We start from the raw sequence: 22,102 nt of genomic DNA on the forward strand, positions 1-22,102 counted from the left end.
TTTTTCTTCTGGTTCGGCAGCCAACGTTAGTGAGACCAACAACTCCACAAAAAGTTTCCCACCTTAAACTGTGATGAAGCCGAATAATAAACCGAACACACCCGTGACATCTCACCTCAAAGTCGTCCGCTGGCTTTTGCTCCTCCGCCGGCTTCCTCTTCTTCTTCCACTTTTTCTTCTTGCCGGAGGTGGTTTCGTCCTTGACGATCTGCTTGAAGTTGAAGTGTCGCCGGCCGTCATCTTCACCGTCGTCCATTGTGAGCAGAGCCAGCTGGTCCTGGCGGGACAGCAGTGGTGGTGGCACACGCACAATATGTGTGATGAACCTACCAGATCATTTTATGAAATTTTCAGACTTCACCTGCGGTGAGAAAATCTGAAGTGTTTGACTACATAAATTGAAAAGAAGGGAATCTAACTTTACCGCGAGACTTAGACGCCTCCATGACTTCGAAGGCTTCATAGTCTTTCCTTACACATTCTTTGCTTCTGAAGCACTAACAAAACAACATTAATAATCCTCACAACGTTTGGGCAATTGTCCGGAAATAAATGAACCCTGTCCTTCAACTCGAACTGCCAGCTCCACCGAGCAGAACACTAAGGGCATCCCTACCTTGTCGCCCTGGTCCTCTTCGCTGGCGGCGCTCTGCTTGCCTTTCCCGACCTTCTTGGTCTGTTTGGGCGCGTCCTTCCGCCGGGCATCCAGCTCCTCCTTGAAGAAGGGGTCATCGGCAAGGTCGGACGGTATGTCGCTGTCGCTGTCGCTGTCGCTGTCGTCCGATGGCTGCCGGCAGGGACCGTCGTTAAAGGCGTGGCATCACACGGACAACTGAGCTCGCACCTGTACGCGTCCTACCTGGCTCGCTATCACGCATGACCATGGTAGCGTATCATTGAGTACTCGTCACGCATCGACTGCCGTCCGTAAAACCTGAGACAACAAACCCTCACATACAGAGGTCACTGCGTGAGTGGCCAACGAGACTCGGTTCACTCGCAGAGGAGTCACATCGGACTGTGGACCGCCACTTTCTCTCCTTTAATGCACAATCCATGCAGTTTCACAAGGGCAGTAACACGATGTACAAGCGCAATCCTAACGACTGCGTCCACGTATTACTATACCCCCCCCCCCCCTGTTCCCCCACAGCGTCGCACACATATCTCCCCTAAACGCACACCTGCCGCATGGCTTAATGTACTTTTCGGAAAGCATGGGAACAGTTGCCGACATATGCCGTGCCTCAGTTGGTGGCCACGGACTTACGGCGGTCGCTGTCTCCTTCTGAGCCGCCGACTTCGCCTTCTTTTTCGCTTTCTGCTTGTCAATGTATTTCTCCCAGGGCGTCTGGTCCTTCTGCTGCTCCTTCTTCTTGACGATCTCCTCCGTCTTTTCCTTGATGCCCACACCCCAGGTGATTTCCATTTCCACGTCTCCTTCCTGCGAGCCGTAATGTGTGCACGTGACGCATGACGGCTAGGGCTCTCAAGGCCCGTCCAGACTGATGCTAGACGCGCATGCAGGGGGAGTCCAAAATCTAATACACAGTCACCTGACGAACAAATACACACGGCTCACAGCTGTTATACCTCGTAGACCATTAAGCGCGATAGTAGAAGATGAAATGGAAGAAGTCTAGATCAGATGGGCAGCTTAAGGAAGTGATACCAACTACTCCACAAAACGTCCCCCATTTGCTTAGTTTCAAGATAAGCTTGGTTACACAACGTAATTCAAGTCTATTCAATTTAGGTGATAAGTCAACTTCGACTGCGAACATCAGACAAAGATTTAAGGAAGAACACAGATGTTTGACAAATGGGGCATGCTGCTATGCATTTTTGAGGCCTTACAAGCTGCGAAAAGAAAACAGCTACATCAGAGCTTCTCCAGCGTTTATCCATGAAGTGCGTCTTGAACTATCAGCACACAATCTTCGTTGCTTTCAATAATTTTGCAAGAAAACCAGCGTTTCATCAATAGGAGTATCACCGGCTTTTCTATCTTGGTTTCGTATCGCATCGTAAAATTGCATCGCACCTTCATATCAGAAAAAGAACGTTCGACGTTCCAAGGGTGGACAAATTGTGTGAAACAGCTGATCAACTTAAGACACTTCTAACAAAACAATCAACAAGAGACATGACTGAGAGCATATCAAGTCTTCCTCAGCAGCACTTTCGCTGTCCTTGGCCTTCACCGTTCCACAGTGCATGTTTCGGGGGATAACGTGCCTTACATGAGCAGAGCACAGCACCCCATTTCGCTGGCTCAACGGCTCAAACGCATTGCGGCAAGATAAACTGGGCTTGACGGGCAGATACACCGCATCCGGGTCGCCAACCACCGTCGGCGTTGCGCGCGCATCTCCAGCAGGTAGCTCAGCTCAGCGCGCGGGTCTGGAGCGGCACACCAGCGGCTGCTGGACCGGGCCGTCGGCCGTTCCCCGGTTACCTCCTTCCGGTCCTGGTCGTCGGCGTCGGCCAGCAGGGCGCGGTACTTGGCGATGCGCGCCTTCTCGTCCTCCGGCCGGTCCAGCTCCACCTTCTCCTCTTCCTCCTCCTCGTCCTCGTCTGCGGAACAGCAGTGACGTCACAGCGACCTCCCAGATGAGCACCGCCGCGCCCCCGCAGCAACAGGCGGCATGGGTCCCGATAAAATGTCGACAAAAAGTGCGGCACGGGCGGGACCTTTAATAAGCTGCCTTCTTCAAGTTTATAGCAGAGTTTTAATGGGTAGGGACTGGGAGTCGGCCGACGGACTGGGAGCTCGAACCGCAAGGTGGAGGGTAACAGGTCCGCGTCTAGCGGAACTGAAACAAGTCGGGGATGGATGGAACGCATCTCCGACGCGACCCCACCAGTCGGTTTGCAATTATCTTCCGTGATAATCGGAAACCACGTGTACCAATTTCAATTGGTTGGTTCTCTGCTGTCTAAAGGTAAGACCCCAGATATTCATCTTTGGCCACCTTATGTTTTGTGCCATTTTATTGGTCTTCTTAGGAGGAATTCTGTTTGTTTAACCATGAGTTGAAATTGTTATAAACTTTTAGATAGAAAAGGCTAAACGTTGCTGAACATTTCAACGCATGGTTTAAATAACCGAATTCAGCTTGAGAAGACGAATCAAATGACATGAGAACGCAACAAGGCCAAAAATGAGCATATGCGGTTGGACGGCAGTATCTGCCTTAACTTGGATACATACATATATATATTAAACATTATTGTATTTATTTACTAAATATATGTGATATAGATAATATGATATCACGTATATATACCACACTACGGGAACATTTAAAAGAAACAGATAAGCCGCATCTAATTTCATTCACTTTTACTCTACTCGAAACACACTCAGAATTAGCCGTCACGAAGGTGCCTGCTGTGCTTGGTCACGGATTACCTTTTTGCTTATCTTCTGCGCTGTACTGTCACATTTTTCGGCGCATTCAGTTTCAACTTTGCTGCACTCAGCAAAAATCACGTGGGCTTCATCAGCGCTGTAGTGCATACACTAACAGAGCGAGCAAAGCTCGAACAAGTACGAATCGCCTGAGAAACGACAGCCAACACGTCCCCACCACTCTTTCTGCCCAACGCTGACATCGTTATCAGATTGTGCGGCAAGAGGACATTCTCAAATGCGCAGGCTGTAAGTAAAAAGCCGTTATCCACAGTTAAGGGGTATTGCGCTAGATATCACACAGAGACAAGCCCCGCACCAGTCAAAAACCGGGCAGCAAAGCGCACCGGTGTCCACCATTCTGCCGGCGCGTGGATGGAGGATGTCGCGCGACCTGCCACCGCCGCATAGCCAGCGCCAAGTGCGGAATCCGTGCCCACTCGACGCTAGATGGCGCTCTCGCTGGCGCCAGCCGTGCCGATGGACGAGTTCGTGCGCCGTTACCGGGAGCGGTTTGCGGCCGAGCCGGCGCGCCCGCGGCGCGAGTACGGCTGGAGGCCGCTGATGGTCGACGGGTCGCGAGACAGCCGAGGAGAGCCCGGAACCGAGGCGCTCGTGCCGAGGCGCGAGCAGGACCCGGCCACGGGCGCGGCTCTCGACAGTGTGGACCCGGCGCCGCCTCTGCCGCCGCCGCCGCCTCCGCCGCCACCGCTACCACCGCCGCCGGCGCCGCCTGACACGGACGACTCGGAGAGCGACTCGGACGACGAGGTGGACTACCGAACCTCTTCCGACGACCTGCCGGCGGCCACCGTCGACACGGACGCCGAGACCGATCTGGAGGAGGAGGTGGTGCACGCGCCTGGCCAGCCTCCGTCGCTCAAGAAGGCCGTCGCCAGTCAGCGCGTGGACGAGGCCTGGGTGAAGGCGGGCCTGCTGGAGCTGGTCGGTCGCGGCAGACAGCGCGAGCGGCTGCGCCATGATGTGCGCGACAAGGTAACGAGCGAGGAGGCCGTCGGCGCGCTGCGGCCCGCGTTCGCCACCAACTTCAGCGCGCGCTTCACGGCCGACAGCTGTGCCAAGCTGCACGAGTTCCGCGAGAGCGTGCAAGAGCGCGTCAGCCGTGCCTGCTGGTACTGCCAAGAGCCCGCCACCGCCGATAGCGGCGCGCGCCCCACCCTCGCCCGGCCGCACGCCAAGTGCATGCAGCTCTGCCAGATCACGCAGCTGGACGTGGCGTGCAAGCGCCGCGGCGACGAGCACTTCCTCTCGCTAGTCGGGCTGGCCGACCCGGTGGAGGGCCGCCGCTTCCACCGCGGCTGCAACGACACCTGCATGGAGGAGTGGGAGCTGCTGCTGCAGTACGGGGCGGCGGCGCAGCTGCGCGGCCTGCTCGGCTCGCCAGCCGCCGCCATCGGCCACCACCGTCCCGTGGCGCCGTCCGTCGCCGTGCACCAGGTAACGCGCTGCGCCGCCCGCTTCGAGCTGCGCTACCGGCTCTGCTACCCGCAAGGCTCGTGGGCGCAGCGCGCCGTCATCGACCTGGAGCACGTGGCGACCCCGGCGCTGGTGGCCGGCGCGCTCGGCGCGCTCTGCCTGCTCCTCTGCCTCTGCGCCGGCTGCTACTACCGCGTGCTACAGATCCCGCGCGTAGCCGCCAAGCTCAACGGCTGGCTGCGGCGGAGGCAGCTCAAGTGGCGCGTGGCTGGCGGCGTCGAGCGCACTGAGAGCGGACACTACCGGCGCCCCAGCATGGTGTCGACCGGCGCGCACGGCAAGCGCTCGCGCGACCAGATCCGGCGCACGGTCGACCGCTGGCGCCACCAGCGGGAGGTGGAGGGGCGCGTGGACGGCGCGCCGCGCAGCGTCTTCTCGGCGGTGCAGATGCTGCGGCAGCCGCGCGGCGGCCGCGTGACGGCCACAGTCACCGCAGCCGAGGAGGCCGGCGGGGGCGACAACACGCCCCCGTTCTCCGAGCAGGTCGACACCGATGGCAGCGGGTAGTATGATGGCAGATGGTAGTATCACCGGTGTGTGGAGTGTGTGAGTGGTGCGGTACGACTGGTGAGGTAGGCGGTGGGTGGTTGGGCCCTACGCATAGCGAGTCTCATAAACCCAGTATTCTAGCCGGGATTGTCGTGTCGCGCTGATCGGAATTCCCAGATCCGTTGATGTCCAGAAAATGGGTGATGGGAAGGTTGCGTTTGTCGTCTCAATGCGTAGCTTCGTTAAATATCATAACGATATACACTACTGCCTATTGCACGGCGTTTTCTTAAGAGCGTCAGGAGCCGCCTGTGGATTAATGCTAGCTATCAAGAACGTTCATTATCAAGACATCTTGGTGATGGCATGCGTAATGATTTCGTTTGCAAAATTAAGGGGACAGAAGCGGCCCGTATTTTGGAGCCGGCGGTTCGGCCCTCCCCCTCTCCCTTTCTCTCTCCCTCCACCTATCCAACACTAAATGACGACGTAGAGACTATGTTTCCAAGGAAACCTTTGGAACCATTGCAAAGAGATCTAACAATGTTATCACCGGATCGGGAGAATGTTAGAGCAAAATGCAGGCCACTGTACGCGCAAAACTAAGCGATCCTGAAGTCCGCCACTTGCACTGGCTGACGAACAACACCAGCTGTCGAAGGACTGCAATGAAATGCCGCAATGCCTTTCCAAATAATTGCACAAGCCAGCCATAGTATAAGGCTTTCGGAACACAATGCAACCGCCGATATTTCCACCAGATAAGACAAAAGCCTGCGAAAGCTGGTCACTTCCATCGACGCGATCGGCGGATGTCGTCCATGTCAGAACTAACTGCGACTCGTAGCTAGGTCCGCCCCCGTGGCTAGGCTTGCCACCACCAACCCCCTCCCGCCTCCGCCCTCTCGACCCCCGGTGACTGACCAGGCTGCTCGTCATCGCTGCTGTCGGCCAGGTAGGCGCGGATGTCGGCGTCCTCTATGTCGCCGGCCTGCGCGGCGCGACGCACGGTCTCCTGTCGGTCGGCGTCCGTCTCGTCCCAGGTGAAGCGCACCAGGCGCTGTTGCAACGCCGTCGTCACGAACGTACTGGGACGGTACCGGCCCGCCTCTGGTACCGCCGAGCAGCGCTCCCGGGGTTCCTGGGGACAGGTCGGGTCAGGTCAGATCAGATCAGATCAGATCAGGTCAGGTCAGGTCAGGCCAGGTCAGATCAGATCGGATCAGGACAGTGCCAGCCGCCTCTGATTCTGCCGAGCAGCGCATCCGGGCTTCCTCGGGACAGGTCAGTCCAAGTTAGGCCGGGGTAGTACCAGCCCGCCTTTGGCACTGCCAGGTAGCACTCACAGGGTTCCTGGAGACAGGTCAGGTCAGGCCATGTAAGGTCAGAACGATATCTCGGCACCAGAGTACCAACGCCATGGTGTCTGGGGAGGTCAGGTCACGTCAGGTCGGATAAAGTCGGGACGATATCCGACCACGTCGACCGCCGACCCCACCCAGAACACCGCCCTTGGTGGCTCTAGGGAAGTCAGGCAGATCGTGCACCATCCAGTCGGCTTGGAGCATCAGAACAGATCATAGCATCAGGTCAGGACAAAGTGCTACTGCACCAATAGCCAATACACGATCAGCGACATATGAAAGGACGTCACACCTGAAGGCGTCCCCGGACTGCGTGCCGTCAGACTGTGCGGCGTCAGACTGTGTGGCGTCAGACTAGGTGACGCAAGACTGTGTGACGTCAGACTGTGCGACGTCAGACTGCTGCCGTCAGACTGTGACGTCAGACTTCGTGCCGCCAGACTGTGTGACGTCCGACTGTGTGACGTCCGACTGTGTGACGTCCGACTATGCGACGTCAGACGGTGTGACGTCAGACTTCGTGCCATCAGACCGTGTGACTTCAGCATGTGTGCTGTCAGACTGTTTGACGTCATACTGCGCGCCGTCAGACTGCGTGCCGTCGGCCGGCTAACCTCGTCGAACTCCATGCCGTCGGGAATGAAGCGCAGGTCGACCCGACTTGCCGAGCTCTCGAACTCGAGGCCCTCGCACTGGTCGTACAGCGCGCCGGCCGTCTGCCGGCTGTCGCAGCTGACCACCGCGTAGAAGTAGCGCAGCCTGCTCAGCTGGTAGCGGCGCACGAACTCCATCCGGTCCCGCTCGGCCGTCTCCGGGTCGGCCTGCGGAGAATGGCTGGTCAAGTGGGGGAGGCCCGACCGGTTGGTGGTCCCGGCAAACGGTGCTCTGTTTATCGCAGAAGGCCCAAAGGCTCTACCGTCTTTTCTCCTTAACAATATTGCAAGTAGCACGCGAGGCCAAAAACGCAGATAGCCAAACAAGGGGCGATGCTGCACCAGTGAGGCACGCAAAGTCTATAGTTGCCCGCTTCTGTCCAGTTGCAAGACCGAGCAAATACTATGAGATAGACTGAGATAGCGCTGTTTTTGCAAACGTTTGCAATGCGTACATATGAAAGCACGGAATCCTCACGTCATTCGCCTTCTCAAACACACCAGCTGCGTCGCAAGGCCCACTGATGGTGAGGCGGACAAGGGTAGTGAGGTCCGGCCCAGCGCGTGAGGCACGGGTGCAGACAGATACAGGGGTGTTGACAGATACAGGGGTGTCGACAGATACAGTATCTGGGAGACCGACTTCTTCCCTCCATTCGCGCTCCAACCTCTCCAACCTTGCGCTCATCGTCCGAAGAGTCGTCCTCGTCCTTATCCTCCTCCTCCTCCTCCTCCCTGTCCCCGAACAGCTCCGACGGACCTCGCTCCTCCTCCTCAGCCATCCGCTTCTTGCCAAACTCGGACGGGTATATCTGCCCGGGCAAAGGACGCGGTACAGCTCCAAACCACGTGCGCCGCGCACCCACGCAGCTGTTTAGGAAAAACAAGCCTGAGAAATGTCTGAAGACAAGTTCATGTATACATCCAACAACTATAAATACATATGGCGCACAGGGGCGTGCGCAAATGACACTGACACCCCTAGTTAGTTCATAGTCAATAACTACTCGAGCATGACATTTCTGTTCAAGATGCAAGCAGCCCTCCACCGCGACCCCCCAGTCCTACAGTGCCCCAGCACGGCGCGTCCTACGCCGTCACCGAGTCCGCCCGTCCCAGCGTCGGTGTCCACTCACCGCCACCTCCCGGATGACGCCGCTGGGGGGCGCGAACGAGCTGAGCAGCACCATCAGGTCCTGCGCCTTGATCCGGTCCCAGTCCATGTTGCACACGGCCAGCCGAGCCGTGGTCTCGCTGTCGTCGATCCGCGGCGCGTCCCGGTCCAGCTCGGCCCAGTCGTGCTCCACCTCCACTGTGGAGCACATGGTCACACGCGTCACGCGAGCACGAGGGCGGACAGACACAGGCCAGGGCCCACGGTCCGGCTCGGTCCAGTCGTGCTCCACCCCCACCGCAGAACACATAGTCACAAGGGTCACACGAGCACAGACTATGTATGCAGCCCTTTCATGCCCATGATGTTTGCCGACATTGGCAACTTTGCTGATAACGGAAGCGGAACAGTGGACTGCCAGACCAAAAGCGATCACGTCGGAAGGCTGACCTCATACAGAGGGGAGGGGACGTCAGTCAGAGGAGCTGCCATTACACAGGGGTGGTGCCCATAAGCCCTTATTGAAGGAAGTCATAGTGGTCACAGGTTTCTCGCAAAGACGTTTGCGAAACACGTCGTACTCGGCGAAGACGGCGTAAACTCCCCGTCAGTTAGTCGCCGTGTGGTTGGCACTGGGAGAAGACAAGCTCTCTTTAGGGACAGGACGCGACCTGGGCGATACTAATGATGAAGAGCCACCCCGGGCCGCAGAACAACAACATATCCGCTGTGCACTGTTGTCATGCTTTTTGCCAGCTGAAACTAGCATAAACAGCCCTCTAACTCTGATAAAGCAGGGACGGCGACCGCTAGAATTTGGGGAAGGTGCAACTTGGCTTATTCGTCGCATGCTTCTCGTAAAGACGCTTACGAAGAATGCCGTGCTCGGCGAAGACGGCCAGCCAGGATCCCAGATCCCAGAAGATCCCAGCCAGGAAACACCAGTGTGAAGGGCAGCCCTCCTTGGAGGTAAGGACGCTACCTGGGCGACACTAAGGATAAGACCCCCCGCATTGGCGGAAAGGACGTTTAGTTATGCGCTTTACCCCTCACCCGAGTGAACCCGAATGCCTCGCGTGAAAAAGCTCCACGTGCCGAAATGAGGGGGAATGAGCATTGCGAACGTGCGGTCAAGGTTCCTAATAGCCTTATTTTGGCCGGATATCAGGTAGCAGTACTCCACCCCGATCCCTTGTGCCATTGGAGGAACTAGTGAAGTAAAATTGTGGGGCCCAAGTTGATCAGTGATGCGACGAATGAATGCAACGTATGTCAGGAGGGGGGACGAATGAATGGAATTGCATGCAAGTTGATGGGTTATAAGGACCGATGGAAGCAAAGGCAGCTCAGCATAGGGTAGGCATGGACGAATTAAAATTGCATTTAAGGCCAGCTAATACTGAAACCAAAGACAGACTTGGGGAAGTACGCGGCATGCCACGCGGGGCGTTCGTAACCTCAGCCGTGTCAAACAGATGTAGCAGGATAGGAGCCGCTCCAGGGACCCTCTCGAGATCCTTATGTCCTAATTTTAACCTCAACCTACACCCTGAGCAGTTGAATATGTTTCACCAGGTTAAACATGTTTCATCAGGAATTGCCCAGCCTTACGCTCGTTTAGAGTCTGGAAAGAGCGCGGGGCGTAGCGCATTACTGAGTGCAGTTTTCTTCGCAAAACGGCCAGGTTGCCTGATCATATGAGGGCATTCGTAGCATCAAATGAAAAGGATATAAACATAATGAAGTAAGTTAGCATTCTGAAACTACCTTCGGTGGTCTTCCGAGGTACTGGAGTTCGTACAAGAGGATCCTGGGAAGTGTTGCAAAAATTGCGTAATATTGCAAGCGCAGTTCACTGCTTAACAAACCAGGATGGCACCCTAAAACCATCTTACTTTTTACATTTTTCCAGTGATCTCGCCAGGCCATAAAGATCCCGAAGGCAGATTTTCCAACTTGTTGCAAAAAGTTATAGGAGGTTGCGACCGTGATTTAAGCCAAAACGAGGCGTCATAGAGCTCCAGGACCACTTTCAATCTTCTTGTAAGGCCCGCAAGCCCCAAAAAGCAAATATAAAAAATGTTGCAACATTGCATAAAACATTGCAATGGACACAACGCACACCCCGCCGCCACGCTACAGTGGCTGCACCGCCGAGCCGGCCGGGCGGCGCCACTCACCCTGCTCAGGCTCGGACTCGTCGTCGCTGCTGCTGTCCTCCTGCAGCCGACCGCCGCCGCGCGCGTAGTCCACGGCCAGGTCCATCAACCGCTCCCGCACCGGCTCCGCCAGCTCCTCCTCCTCCTCCTCCTCAGATGCAGGCTCCTGGCTCTGCTGCGCGCCTCTTCTTCTGCTTCTGCTTTTTCTTTTTCTTCGTTGACTTCTCACTGACGTCCACTTCGGTTGGGGCGGTTTTGGTTTTCAGAGCGACTGTCGAAGATTCCGACGCTTTCTTTTTCAGCCTCTTTGGCGCGCTTTTTGGGAGTTTGTCCAAAGGCGGCTGTGGTTTCTCCAGATCTCCTGACAATTGCACACCCGGGCGCTTTTCACTCTCTTCAGCGAAGTCGGCCTCGCTGTCTTCGCCATCGACTTCTGGCTGTGAAGACGACCCGCCTGCAGTGTCGGGCTCAGGCTGGTCGTTGTCGTCGTCTTCTTCTTCTTCGTCACTGCCTTCACCAGCATCATAGTACCTCTTAAGGTCTTCAGAGGATGAGAAGTTGACTGGCCGACCCCTCTTGTCCACAGAGTATTTGAGCTTGAAACGGTTATCCTGCAATTATATTGATGAGTGAACATTGGTATCAATTCCATATTACAAACCGAGCCTGTGCCACCCTGGCTCCTGACTCCTGCCATGACACATCCACAATATATGAGCGGTTGTCGCACCATACATTCACCATGTCTGCTGCAGAGGTTACACTGCGTGGTGAGTTACACACAACCATCTGCTTGCATCTGCTCATTTATCCCTCACATGAAGCGCCATTCACAACAAGCAGCCACAAAGCCATTGGTAATTGGATTAGGTCAGTAGCCACTCCACACAGTGAGATATACATTAATTGGTTCTCGTGTCAAATCTGATGTCAAATTTACACAGCTACATTTTACTCATCTCCAAAGAGCACCACTAAGCACATAGTGGTTCATCATAGCCTCCACTTTATGCAAGAATGGTCTAGAATATGACATATTTACATCCATATTTGTGCCCTATGAGTAACTCGACTCACCTTGAACATTGCGGAGAAACGTTTGTCAATCTTGACTTTCTTGTACTTCTTTGGCATGGAGCGGAACTTGGGGTCACGACCGACATGGGAAAAGCGCTGGTCTTTTTCCAGGATATCCATGATTCTGTTCTATTTAGAAGATGTAAACCTTTCTGAAAGCAGTAAAACACTTTTGCACTTCTTTGTACGCCTGTCTGACACTTTCCAACACGAGATAACAAAAGCACACTCCCTCAACCACAACCAGTTGGTAAGCCACGCCAAGTCATGTGATGAACTGTACCTGGTACAAGCCACACATATCCAAGTGTGCGTCATGTGCCTGGAGTGCAGCATAGAAGTTGGCACCTCTTTTGTTGTCTTTGAATGGATTTAAGCCAATCTGCTCATGTAGACATAACAATTCTGCCCCATGTGCAGAATGGGGTCCTTATCACGTACTGCATGCAATATGGGTGGAAAATGAAAACAAACAGCAAGATGCCATATACTCACATCACTTTTTAATGGGCTTCACAGAGTAATTGCTAACAAGTAATGATTCTTGAAGAGTTTTAAGATATATCATACAGCTATGTATGTAAATATAATACCTACAGCTCTAATCAGCGAACACGCGCTCAGGTGAGGGGTCAAATTGACCCCCCAAGGTTTTTCCACCATGGTTTCCGAACGGCTTGACGTAGCACGACAAACTTAGCATAGCTGTAGCAAACTGAATCGTGCATCGTCTGGCATTAAAATTTAGATATACCTTGCAAGGTTGCTGACCTATGACAGGCAAAAGTCAGGCTATGGCTTCAGCAAAGTCAATTTCTAGGAAATCATTCAATCTGATGCAACAACAGTGCTAGATGAAGCCATAAATCTCTGAGATGCTTTCTTAGGCAACACAGATATCAAATGAAAAAGGAGCATTGACCTAAGGTCAGGTATGAAGGTCAGACCAAGGTCAAAACCAGCCTATTTTATTACTCTCGAGCTTGTTGTACAGGACAGCTTCTGGTGCTCATTTAAAATTTATTGATAGCAGGAACTGCATTATACATCTTCCATGGACTTCTTTGAGGTCAGAAGAGGTCATTGACCTAAAACAACCCAGGTCAACATTTTGTTTTTAAGCAGATACTGCCTTGCCTTATCTTTGCCACTTATTCAAAAGCAAAACTCTGAGCAGTCTAGTATGATTTTGGTCAACATGACCTTCAAAAGGTCAAACAAGGTCAAAAGTGAGCATGTGACCTTTGCTTAGAAACAGTCATCTAGGTTATCAGAGCAATTTGGAGACCAACTGGAATTTGGCCTTGTTTGGCCTTATCTGACTTGAATGTCATTAACTACAAACCTCAAATTTGGCCTAAGCGCATTCACATACAGGTCAACACACCCTGCAAATTTAGTGTCCCTAGCTTTCTTAGTTCCTGAGATACCAGGGGAGGTCAAATTGACCCCACCTGAGTGAGGGGTATTCAGCCAGCCACTGGGGCATATGCTAATCTTAGCATACTATAAAAGGGTCAAACATAGCCAGCTTACAATGGCAGGTGCATAAAAGGCAAATGCTGATTATCACAAATATACAGACATGCAAGCTTGCACACAAATGTTTATACCAGAAAATGGTAAAATCACCACTGTTTGTCATGCAGATGTTTGTAAACAGATGTGTAATGTTCCTGCTGCACATGACTGTAAATGCTGATGTACATGAGCTCAAATGTTCACCTTGCAGATGCATATCTCTATAACCAGAGATATCCAAAGTGGACATGTTTGTATGACAATTATTTGTACATGCATGTGTTCATATTGCTGGTTTGCAAAGGCTTTATTTGTACCAAACCTGCATGTACTTATTACCATTATTTGTGCACTAAACTCCATGCCCAGGTGAGCTCAGGGCATTTAGGTACCTGGTATTATAAGCAATGCATGCTACATATGTGGTGACTCGGCTATGCACAGATAAGTGAGGTCATGGTGGGGTCATACTGTGGGGTCATATTGCAAGTGCATATAGATGGCTTAGCCTGCCAATACTTGGTAATAGCCAAATCTAAACCACTAAATTGATTTGTCTGTCTATTTGCATGTGGATCCCTGATTCCTGATTGTCTGATATGCCCCAGTAAAGCTGGCTGCAAAAATGATGTGGGACTTACATATAGGATAAGTTACCTTGATGAAAATCCACTATGTATATTTATGCCCATCAAAATCCAATGTCACTACATCCCCAACATCACCTCAATCACAGGCACTACACCATAATCCTAGCATTCCTAGCATTGCCAATCTAATACCTTCCCTGCCATGTCATCCTTGAAGCATGCTGAGATTCACAAAATGATGATATTCCCTTTTCAACATTGATTACATGAATCTGTAGCAAGTGGGAACAATGTAGAAAACCTTTATCATTTATAGTTTTGAAACAGGGAACTGTATGAGTGTCCACACCTAAGTGGTTTATTTCCCACCTTATGACAAGGACTCAGTATTCTGTCATGTCTGCATGGTCATTACCTTTCAAAGGTTTATTCTGAGCCTCATCACATATATTCCTGGGATCACAGCCATGCTTAGCAGCAATTGCAGTTCAAGTTTAAGTCCCACCATTCAATGATTTAAGTCCATGCCATCCTGCAGGAGATGCGCTTTGCTCAAATGATGTTTGTTCTGCATATAACAGGTAAATTTTAAGGCCGGAAGCTTGATCAATTTCAAGGCAACTAGAATCTATTAGTAAACAAATGGTCCATTAATCTTCAATAAAATTATCCGTGAGATTAGCTGTTCCAGGAGAACGATCCGCACATTAATGCTCACTTGAACCACTTAATAAAATCCAGCCGAACAACAAGCAGTAAGCCCGTTAGATGAAACGAAATACGCTCACCTGTAACACGTAACAGCGACAACAAAACACGTGTTCACCGACAGGCGAACGCACGCGACGAGACAGTTTATGATCAGCGCTATCTACCGGACTGTGAGGAACTACAAGCGCACGGTAAGGCCCGTCACGCGGTCCGGTTGTTCATTCCTAGAGTAATATATGCCGCTCATTTCCTGTTCGGCTCTGCGTCACTGCCATTCTGAGGAGGGGCTTGTAGCGTGCCGCTCTGCGCTTTCCGCATCCTCGATGCGCCTGTGTGACAGCAGTCATGGAACGGTGGCCGGGAAGGACATAGTACCGCTCCCCGCACTCTGTGAGGGCACCCACCTTCATTCGATTGTGTCGTATCTACTCGCAAGGTTGAGACGTCAAGGTATGCGCGTTGAGGATGCCTGGTTAAACGAAGAAAAACACGAGGTCCCGCAGTTACACGGGGCCGGACGTCCAGTTAGTAACGCATTCGTACCTCGTGTCGATACCTTTAGAATGAGCTGAACCGACGCACGTGCCTACTGCTGGCCATAACGTCGGTTGCTGAGTAAGACTGCCGAAGCGCGAATTTTTACACGGAGTTAGTGCGAACATAATTGATAGGTGTCACGGAGAATGATGAATGCCCCGCTTCGGAAGATCGTTCGCTTAGCCTGGCCAGCTATGAGCAAGCAGCTCGTCAGTCAACAACCCAGGCCCATCGCGGGGGGATGAATATGTTTCATCAGTGGGTCAAGCCGCAGCACAGCCAGCAGCGGCGGCCACACCTGTGGAGGCCATACCGACATTCACCACACGAGTCGCTATCATCATCAGCTGTGCGCAGAGTGCTGCGGACAACCAGCATTATGGCACGGCCAGAAGCTGCTGATCTCATGGTGCCGATAAAAAATTCCGACTGCAGATTAGGTAACTTCATTTATTCGCAGTGATCACCGGTGTCGATTTGCACTCTTGAGTGTGCCACTTCCCCCATCCCCAACGTCTAAGTTGACCTCTCCCCAGGCTTTTGGCGACAAAGACAAGCAGGACATTAAAAATTGCACCTCAAAATTACGCGAAATTTCAATAAAGCTGCTACTATTTTTTGTAAGCTAAAATGAACAAACCATACTAAGACAGATATGTTATGTTCAGTTGAGTGCAGCTGGCTGGGGTGGTTACACTTTTATAGCTTTGCTCCTGTTCTCGCCCGCGGCTGGCGGCCGCTCCTCTCATTCTGTACCTTTGGACATTCTGTACCTTGGACAATATGAACGCCTTCCTAGATTAGTAATGCCCGCCTTGCGGGCTGGGGCATGAGTCAGCTGACGACCCGTCAGCTGATCTGACGGGTCATCTAACCCCGTGCCGGAAGGTCTTTATCATAACACATTGTACTAAAGACTGCAGCCTGACTGAAAACTACAGCGTGGTGCGCTGCCCTGCCCCACTGGCCTACTACGGCATGCTGTGCAGCTCCAGTGAGAGTAAGTTTTCAAGTTAGGCTAGGATATGCAGGGATATGGGAGGGATGATTGGGGAACATGGCTGTAACCTGACCAGGCTGTAACCTGACCATGGGTCAGATTACAGCCTGGCCTGAACTTAGGTCCCCTGCTCAGGTGCTCGCCCATCTTGTCCCGCTCTGCCCCACGGGGATGGGCTTGGCTGGACTTCGGTTGGTTTGGCTCGATTTTGCTTGGTTGATGCCGGTGTCGGGATGACGCACAGAGCATCGAACCGGCGCATGAGCCATATTTACATAGCAAATCTGGGACCTCCTGGAATTTCAAGCGGAACACATATGTTTGTGACCCCGGAAACTGTCACGTGTGTCGCGTGCGCCATGCCATGGGACACTCATATATATGAAACATACTCAGATTTATATATATATATATATATATATATATATATATATATATATATATATATATATATATATATATATAATCTATATATCTATATATATATATATATATATATTATTATAGATATAGGTGGGTGTGTGTGGTGTGGGGTGTGGGTGGGTGGGTGTGGGTGTGCTGGGTGTGTGGTGGTGGGTGTGGGTCGGGTGTGGGTGTGGGGTGTGGTGCGGGTGTGGGTGTGGGTTGTGGGGTGTGGGTGTGGGTGTTGGGTGTGGGTGTGGGTGTGGGTGTAGGTGTGGGTGTGGGTGTGTGGGCGTGCGTGCGCGTTGCGCGTTGCGGGTGCGTGTGCGTGCGTGTGTGTGTGTGTGTGTGTGTGTGTGTGTGTGTGTGTGTGTGTGTGGTGGTGTGTGTGTGTGTGTGGTGTGGGTGTGGTGTGTCTGGTGTGTGTGGTGTGTGTTGTGTGTGTGTGGGTGTGTGGTGGTGTGTGTGTGTGTGTTTGTGTGTGGTGTGTGTGTGTGTGTGTGTGTGTGGTGTGTGTGTGTGTGTGTGTGCTTGTTACTTTATTACTATGTAAGTCAGTTAAATTGCAATTTAAGATTGCTGGGGGACACTTCGTATGAAATTAAGAACTGACATTTTACCGCCACGCCAAAAAACGCTAAATTCAGATTTTCTAAAAACGCAAAAAGCGCTAAATTCAGATTCCGTTGAAATGTTGGTTCTGGTCACCCGTCTGTACGACATCTTGCATACTCCTCACATTTGATCAGTGTCCTGCCCTGCAGGAATCATGTGTCGTATCATTTATAATGCAGATATGTCATAACATATAAATAAGCAAAGTATCCTGCGGGCTCAAGGCGGTGGCGTACCCCACATTTCACCCCGGTAGGGAAATTGGGTCGCAAGAGGCCTGTGCAGCCACATGAATCATCTTCACCACTACACCTCCACCTGTCCGGTTTTGGATGCTCTTTTGATGCTTCGGTAGCCTCTGAGCCTTTGCGTCTGTGCAAAAACTTCCGTCCGTTGCCCGGCCTGCCGCCACGTGGCCTGTACAGTCACGTGTTTCTGCCGTGAATATCCTCCTCGCGGAGGATAGCTGACCGTGCCACGGCTCAACGACACTTGAGCCGTCACAGCGGTTGCGACTGTTGAGCCAACGGTTGCGACGGATCATTGGACAAGCCGTGGGTTGTATTTACACGGAACTGAAACCATTCGACTGAGGCTGGAGCATACACATACGAACGTTTTACAAAGTGGGGGGAGGGAGCAGGCTCAGAATATACTGAATAGACTTTTACTGGGAGTAGTAAAGAACTAACTTTGTCTGCATACGAACGCTTCTTTTGCTAGCAACAGTTGTTGGCCGTCTGTAGGCCCGAAGACGTCCAATTTTGTTGCGTTTTTATTTTATAACAGAGCTGCGTCCGTTCACCGGTTATGGGCCTCTTTGGAGCCTAAAGGCTCCCTCGGCACGGTACATTCGGACTTGTCCCATGCCTCCCCTCCTCTGTATCTGCCACCTGCCCGAGCAGCTTACTAAATGGGCCCGTCAAGAGCATAGGGCCCTTCATTCAAAAAGGGAGTGCGCAAGACTTAGAGAAGAGGGCCCCCGAATGATCGAGTGTGCCTGAGAAGGTTAACAGCTATGGCTTGCAACAAGCGCGTAGAGCCCTCTTGGAGCCCCCCCCCCCCGCGCGGTCCTGGAGACCCTCGACAGGCGCAATGAGTCCCTTTGACTGGCATTTGAGGACCAGGCGTTCACCCCAGGGCCGTTCCCCTGCCAGCCCTTCGTGCCCTCCAATCAGGCCCACCAGTGACCCTCCCATCGGGCCCTTGGTGGTCCGTGCGGAGGATCCCGAAGGCCACTCAGGGTCTAGCGGGAGGACATGCACTCCACTCCCCCCCCTCCCCTATCAGCTGACCGCGCCGCTGGACGTGTATGTGTAAGGTCTGCTGTTCTGACGTCTCGCCTCCGGCTCACTGGCACACACGGTGCGTCCAAAGCCACTTCTGCATTTGACGCTCGTCACAGGCACTTCACAGTCTGTCCCGCCGGGCGATATCGTCCTCACGCTGGCGGCTCCCCGACTCTTCCCTTTTGTTACTCCGTGTTCTCCTGGTCCCCGCAGCCGCGTCCTTCGCACGGGGCAGGAGGAGAGAAACACAAGCGCCTTAGTCTGCGATTCGCTTTTAGAATATAACGGCAACGAGAATGAAGTTGCGTCCCAAAACATCCGTAAGTTGATGCCAGTTAAGTTTAAATTAAGTCGACGTAAGTGAAGTTTTTATTAGAGTTTGGTGCAGATTTGTGATTTTCTACTATGTCTTGGCGCTTTGTTTTGCCTACTTGGTGGAAACTTGGCCGATTCGGTTACCTTGTTGCTTTGTTTCAACTACTTGGTGCAACCGCAGCCGATTTGGTCGGTAATATTCTTTCCGAACATTTTCTTTGTGCATTTGATAACTTAATTACGCGTTACGGAAAACGAATTCGTTGAACCGGTGGTGAAAACGTCCGTGTTATTGGCCACCATAGATATACGGACCGTAAACTTATGTCTGCAGTCATCCAATCGGTTTGTTTTAGTTGTGATTCAACCAATTTAGTAACAGAGCATTTTACTTGTTCAGTTAATTTTTGGTGAGCGCGTAATAGGGTACCTTTCGCGTCTCTGTGTGACATTGTATATATGTGGGAGTTCAATGGACATCCTGAAAATGAATGACACGTAAAATGAAGTATGTGACCCAAGAAGAGCACTGGAACGTGCCGCTTTTCGTGCGCTGACAGCGTCGTAAAATATATTTTTAGACATGGCACATATGCCCAGATCCGCTGATTCGCTTCCTTTCCAAGTTGCGGTCCTGTGTGGTGTAGGCCAGGAGGCGGGGGTGGAGAGGTAAGTGTTGTAATGACGCGTCGTAAGGCCCGGTGTAATGTGCCATGCTGTGAATATTCTTATGCTCTGCTTTCTGCGGTCTGATGCCGTGTTTTGCAAGCTTCAACGACCAAATTAGACGCCAACGACTGGGTTCGGTTTCGGCTCCCGCGAGTGACAACCAAACATTTCATGACTGGATAGTCTGGAGGGCGTCGTGTTTCTTTCATACAAGACATCTTGTTCAGCCTTTGTCAACCAACTCAGTATGTGAAGATTCACCTCGAAAGGCAGAAGCGGGCGTTGATCCTTTGAGATGGCCTTGGTGCCCTGGCATCATCTCGTCAGTGTAGACTGGTATCTGCCGCCGTTACCGATTATTTTCAAAGTAAGATTGCAACAGATAGATAAGGTACCCCTGTGTTATAGTCAATTATGGTGCTTTCTATCTCAAAGAAAGGGATTTATGGGCAATCTGTCTGGTAGGTAAGGAGCTAATGTTGACGTGGACCAAACTTGTGTGGGCAGTGAGAATGAGAACAAAAATGGTAAAGTTGAGGCTTTTAGTGGGAACCAAAATGTATCTGGTAATTTGGTGGTGTGTGCCAGCATCTGTTAGGTTTGGTTGTTGATGAGCAAGAACAAACAAATATCATGGCTTGTGAAAATAAAAGTACTTATTGCAATGTGGATGTGGCTGGTACTGAGGGGAGTTCTTTATCAGTGATTGATAGCAAATACCATACACTAGGTGGTCTCAATGATAACCAAAGACAGTGTAGAATGGCTGCTTGGAACTCTGAAAGTTTGTAGCTTCCCAAATAGGTGCTTTCTTCTAAGTGAGTGCTTACATATGCTGTACATCATGTGGCTATGGAGCGTACAGAAAGCTGTTTCTACTGCCAGTTTTAATATGAAAGGAGGGTTGGGTCTCAAATAAGGATGATAGAACTGATACTTGAAGTGTTGTGGACCTGTTTTGTAATTCCATGATTCATGGGAGGCCAACTTAATGATTTACATGTCATGCATTGCACTGAAATATAATTAAAAGCATTTGGCACTTAGGGGTTAGTGCAGCTACTTACCAGCCAAGGTAGGTTTCTCACGTAAAGGAGATGTTCATGCTTAAAGATATTGAAGCCAGCATCAGGTATGAAAATGTGTAATACAATGGGTGCAAAGTGACCAGTGCAGTTGATGGCCCAAAAACACCAATAAACAAAACAAGCAGTGTAATACAATTGCTCTGCAGTTTATAGGCTCCTTGATGCACCAGTTTCAGTAATATGCCATTGTACATTGTGGAATGCACTGTTGGAAAACTTGACATTGATATTGGAGGTGGAGATGTTGTACTCCAGGATTGTGACTAGGTAAAATGAAATATATGTACTCCATCATGAGGCAACAAGAACAGCTTTTAGAAAGATGTATTTTACTTCTTTGTGTCAGGTCAAAATAAAACCAGAGTGTGCAACAGCTTGAGACTTGCTGCTTCCATCATGAGCCATGTATTGATATCTGCAAAAGCACAGATCTTGCACCCACCAAAGATGCCCAATGGCAAGCAGCTGGTGTTGCTACCTTGGTATATGATAAACCATATATGGAAATGTAGAAAAGAAAGCATGTGAATGTTAAATGGAATCACCATTGAACAATACTAGGAAATGAGAAATGAGTACTAGAATCACATCTGTTTATAGGTTAGTAAAGTTCCTGCTCTGAATGTCCTATGCATACCAACTCAAACTGGAACATGACTTAACCTATCATTGGCAACAAACCACATTAATTGCCAAGGATGCAACAAACATAGAAAACCATGTGGCCTAATCACCTTACGGCAGGCAGCTGCCTACTCATGCGCCACCACTGGGCCATGGCAATGCAAATATGAGAATCTCGCCCACTCATGCCTTGAACAGATCTGTAAACATTTGGAGGGAAGCTGTATAGATAGAAGCTAGAGAAGCTGTTGTATTTCTTAGTAGATTATATTTATTCTCTCCAATGCTGAATCCGCCTCAAGAGCTGGAGATGTTTGCCAGATTGACTTGGCACACCCAAGCAGTTGTCATGGATAGTATTTGACATATGTTATATGCTATTATTTGGTGAAGCAGTGATGAGACATATACATAGCATATCATTTTTTGCATGCATGTTTTTAAGAAGTCTGTTGCATATTTGTTTGCCAACAAAGGGATGCCATCATGGAGCACCAGTGACTGCAAAGACAAGATATTTGTTTTTCCTTGCACTTTGCTCTCTGTTCTCCATGTGCTCTGTGCTGTGAATGTGCTGTCAGAAGGGGGTCTTGTTTGAAGAGGTGTTGGTGTCAGGTCCACCAAGTGCTTAGTCTGAGGATTGTTGGTATGTGTTTTGCTGGTTTAGTGCCGTTTGCAAGGTTGTTGGTAGGTGGATTATGTATTAGTGAGCAGGGTCGGATCATAGAGAGCATTGAAGATGTGAGGTGGAGAGCCAGGATTCTAGCAGACAACATTTTGTTGCATGGTGTAATCTGAAGCGACGATTAACATTCTGCCCGTGTTGGTTGCGGCCGGAAAAGAGATGGATCCGGGATTAGTGACATGTGCACATGCAAGGACAGGTGGAGTCCAGCTTCAGTGTGGTGCCATATATATATATATATATATATATATATATATATATATATATATCTCTCTCTCTCTCTCTCTC

The 22,102-nt window shown here is 51.2% G+C and overlaps 1 protein-coding gene across 3 annotated transcripts in view; it reads right to left on the minus strand.

Annotated features, from left to right (window-relative positions):
• LOC119102617 (ESF1 homolog) overlaps positions 1 to 14,721 on the minus strand; it is a 17,484-nt gene extending 2,763 nt beyond the window's left edge. Inside the window, exons 1-11 of one of the 3 annotated variants that reach the window (XM_037226064.1) lie at positions 14,668 to 14,721; positions 11,769 to 11,920; positions 10,713 to 11,302; positions 8,555 to 8,730; positions 8,096 to 8,230; positions 7,380 to 7,586; positions 6,326 to 6,542; positions 2,459 to 2,577; positions 1,271 to 1,444; positions 617 to 787; positions 116 to 277 (exon numbers count right to left, since the gene is read on the minus strand). In XM_037226064.1, the coding sequence (XP_037081959.1) occupies positions 116 to 277; positions 617 to 787; positions 1,271 to 1,444; positions 2,459 to 2,577; positions 6,326 to 6,542; positions 7,380 to 7,586; positions 8,096 to 8,230; positions 8,555 to 8,730; positions 10,713 to 10,797 (1,446 nt within the window). In that variant the 5' untranslated portion in view covers positions 10,798 to 11,302; positions 11,769 to 11,920; positions 14,668 to 14,721. Of the gene's footprint in view, positions 1 to 115; positions 278 to 616; positions 788 to 1,270; positions 1,445 to 2,458; positions 2,578 to 6,325; positions 6,543 to 7,379; positions 7,587 to 8,095; positions 8,231 to 8,554; positions 8,731 to 10,712; positions 11,303 to 11,768; positions 11,921 to 14,294; positions 14,445 to 14,597; positions 14,622 to 14,667 lie in introns of those variants that run through there. The other 2 variants (XM_037226079.1, XM_037226071.1) reach the window with 2 other exon arrangements.
• Between the last annotated feature and the right edge of the window lie 7,381 nt (positions 14,722 to 22,102).

This window comes from Pollicipes pollicipes, unplaced genomic scaffold (genome assembly GCF_011947565.3).
Source record: "Pollicipes pollicipes isolate AB1234 unplaced genomic scaffold, Ppol_2.1 Scaffold_2555;HRSCAF=2994_pilon_pilon_pilon, whole genome shotgun sequence".
Lineage (NCBI taxonomy): Eukaryota > Metazoa > Arthropoda > Thecostraca > Pollicipedomorpha > Pollicipedidae > Pollicipes > Pollicipes pollicipes.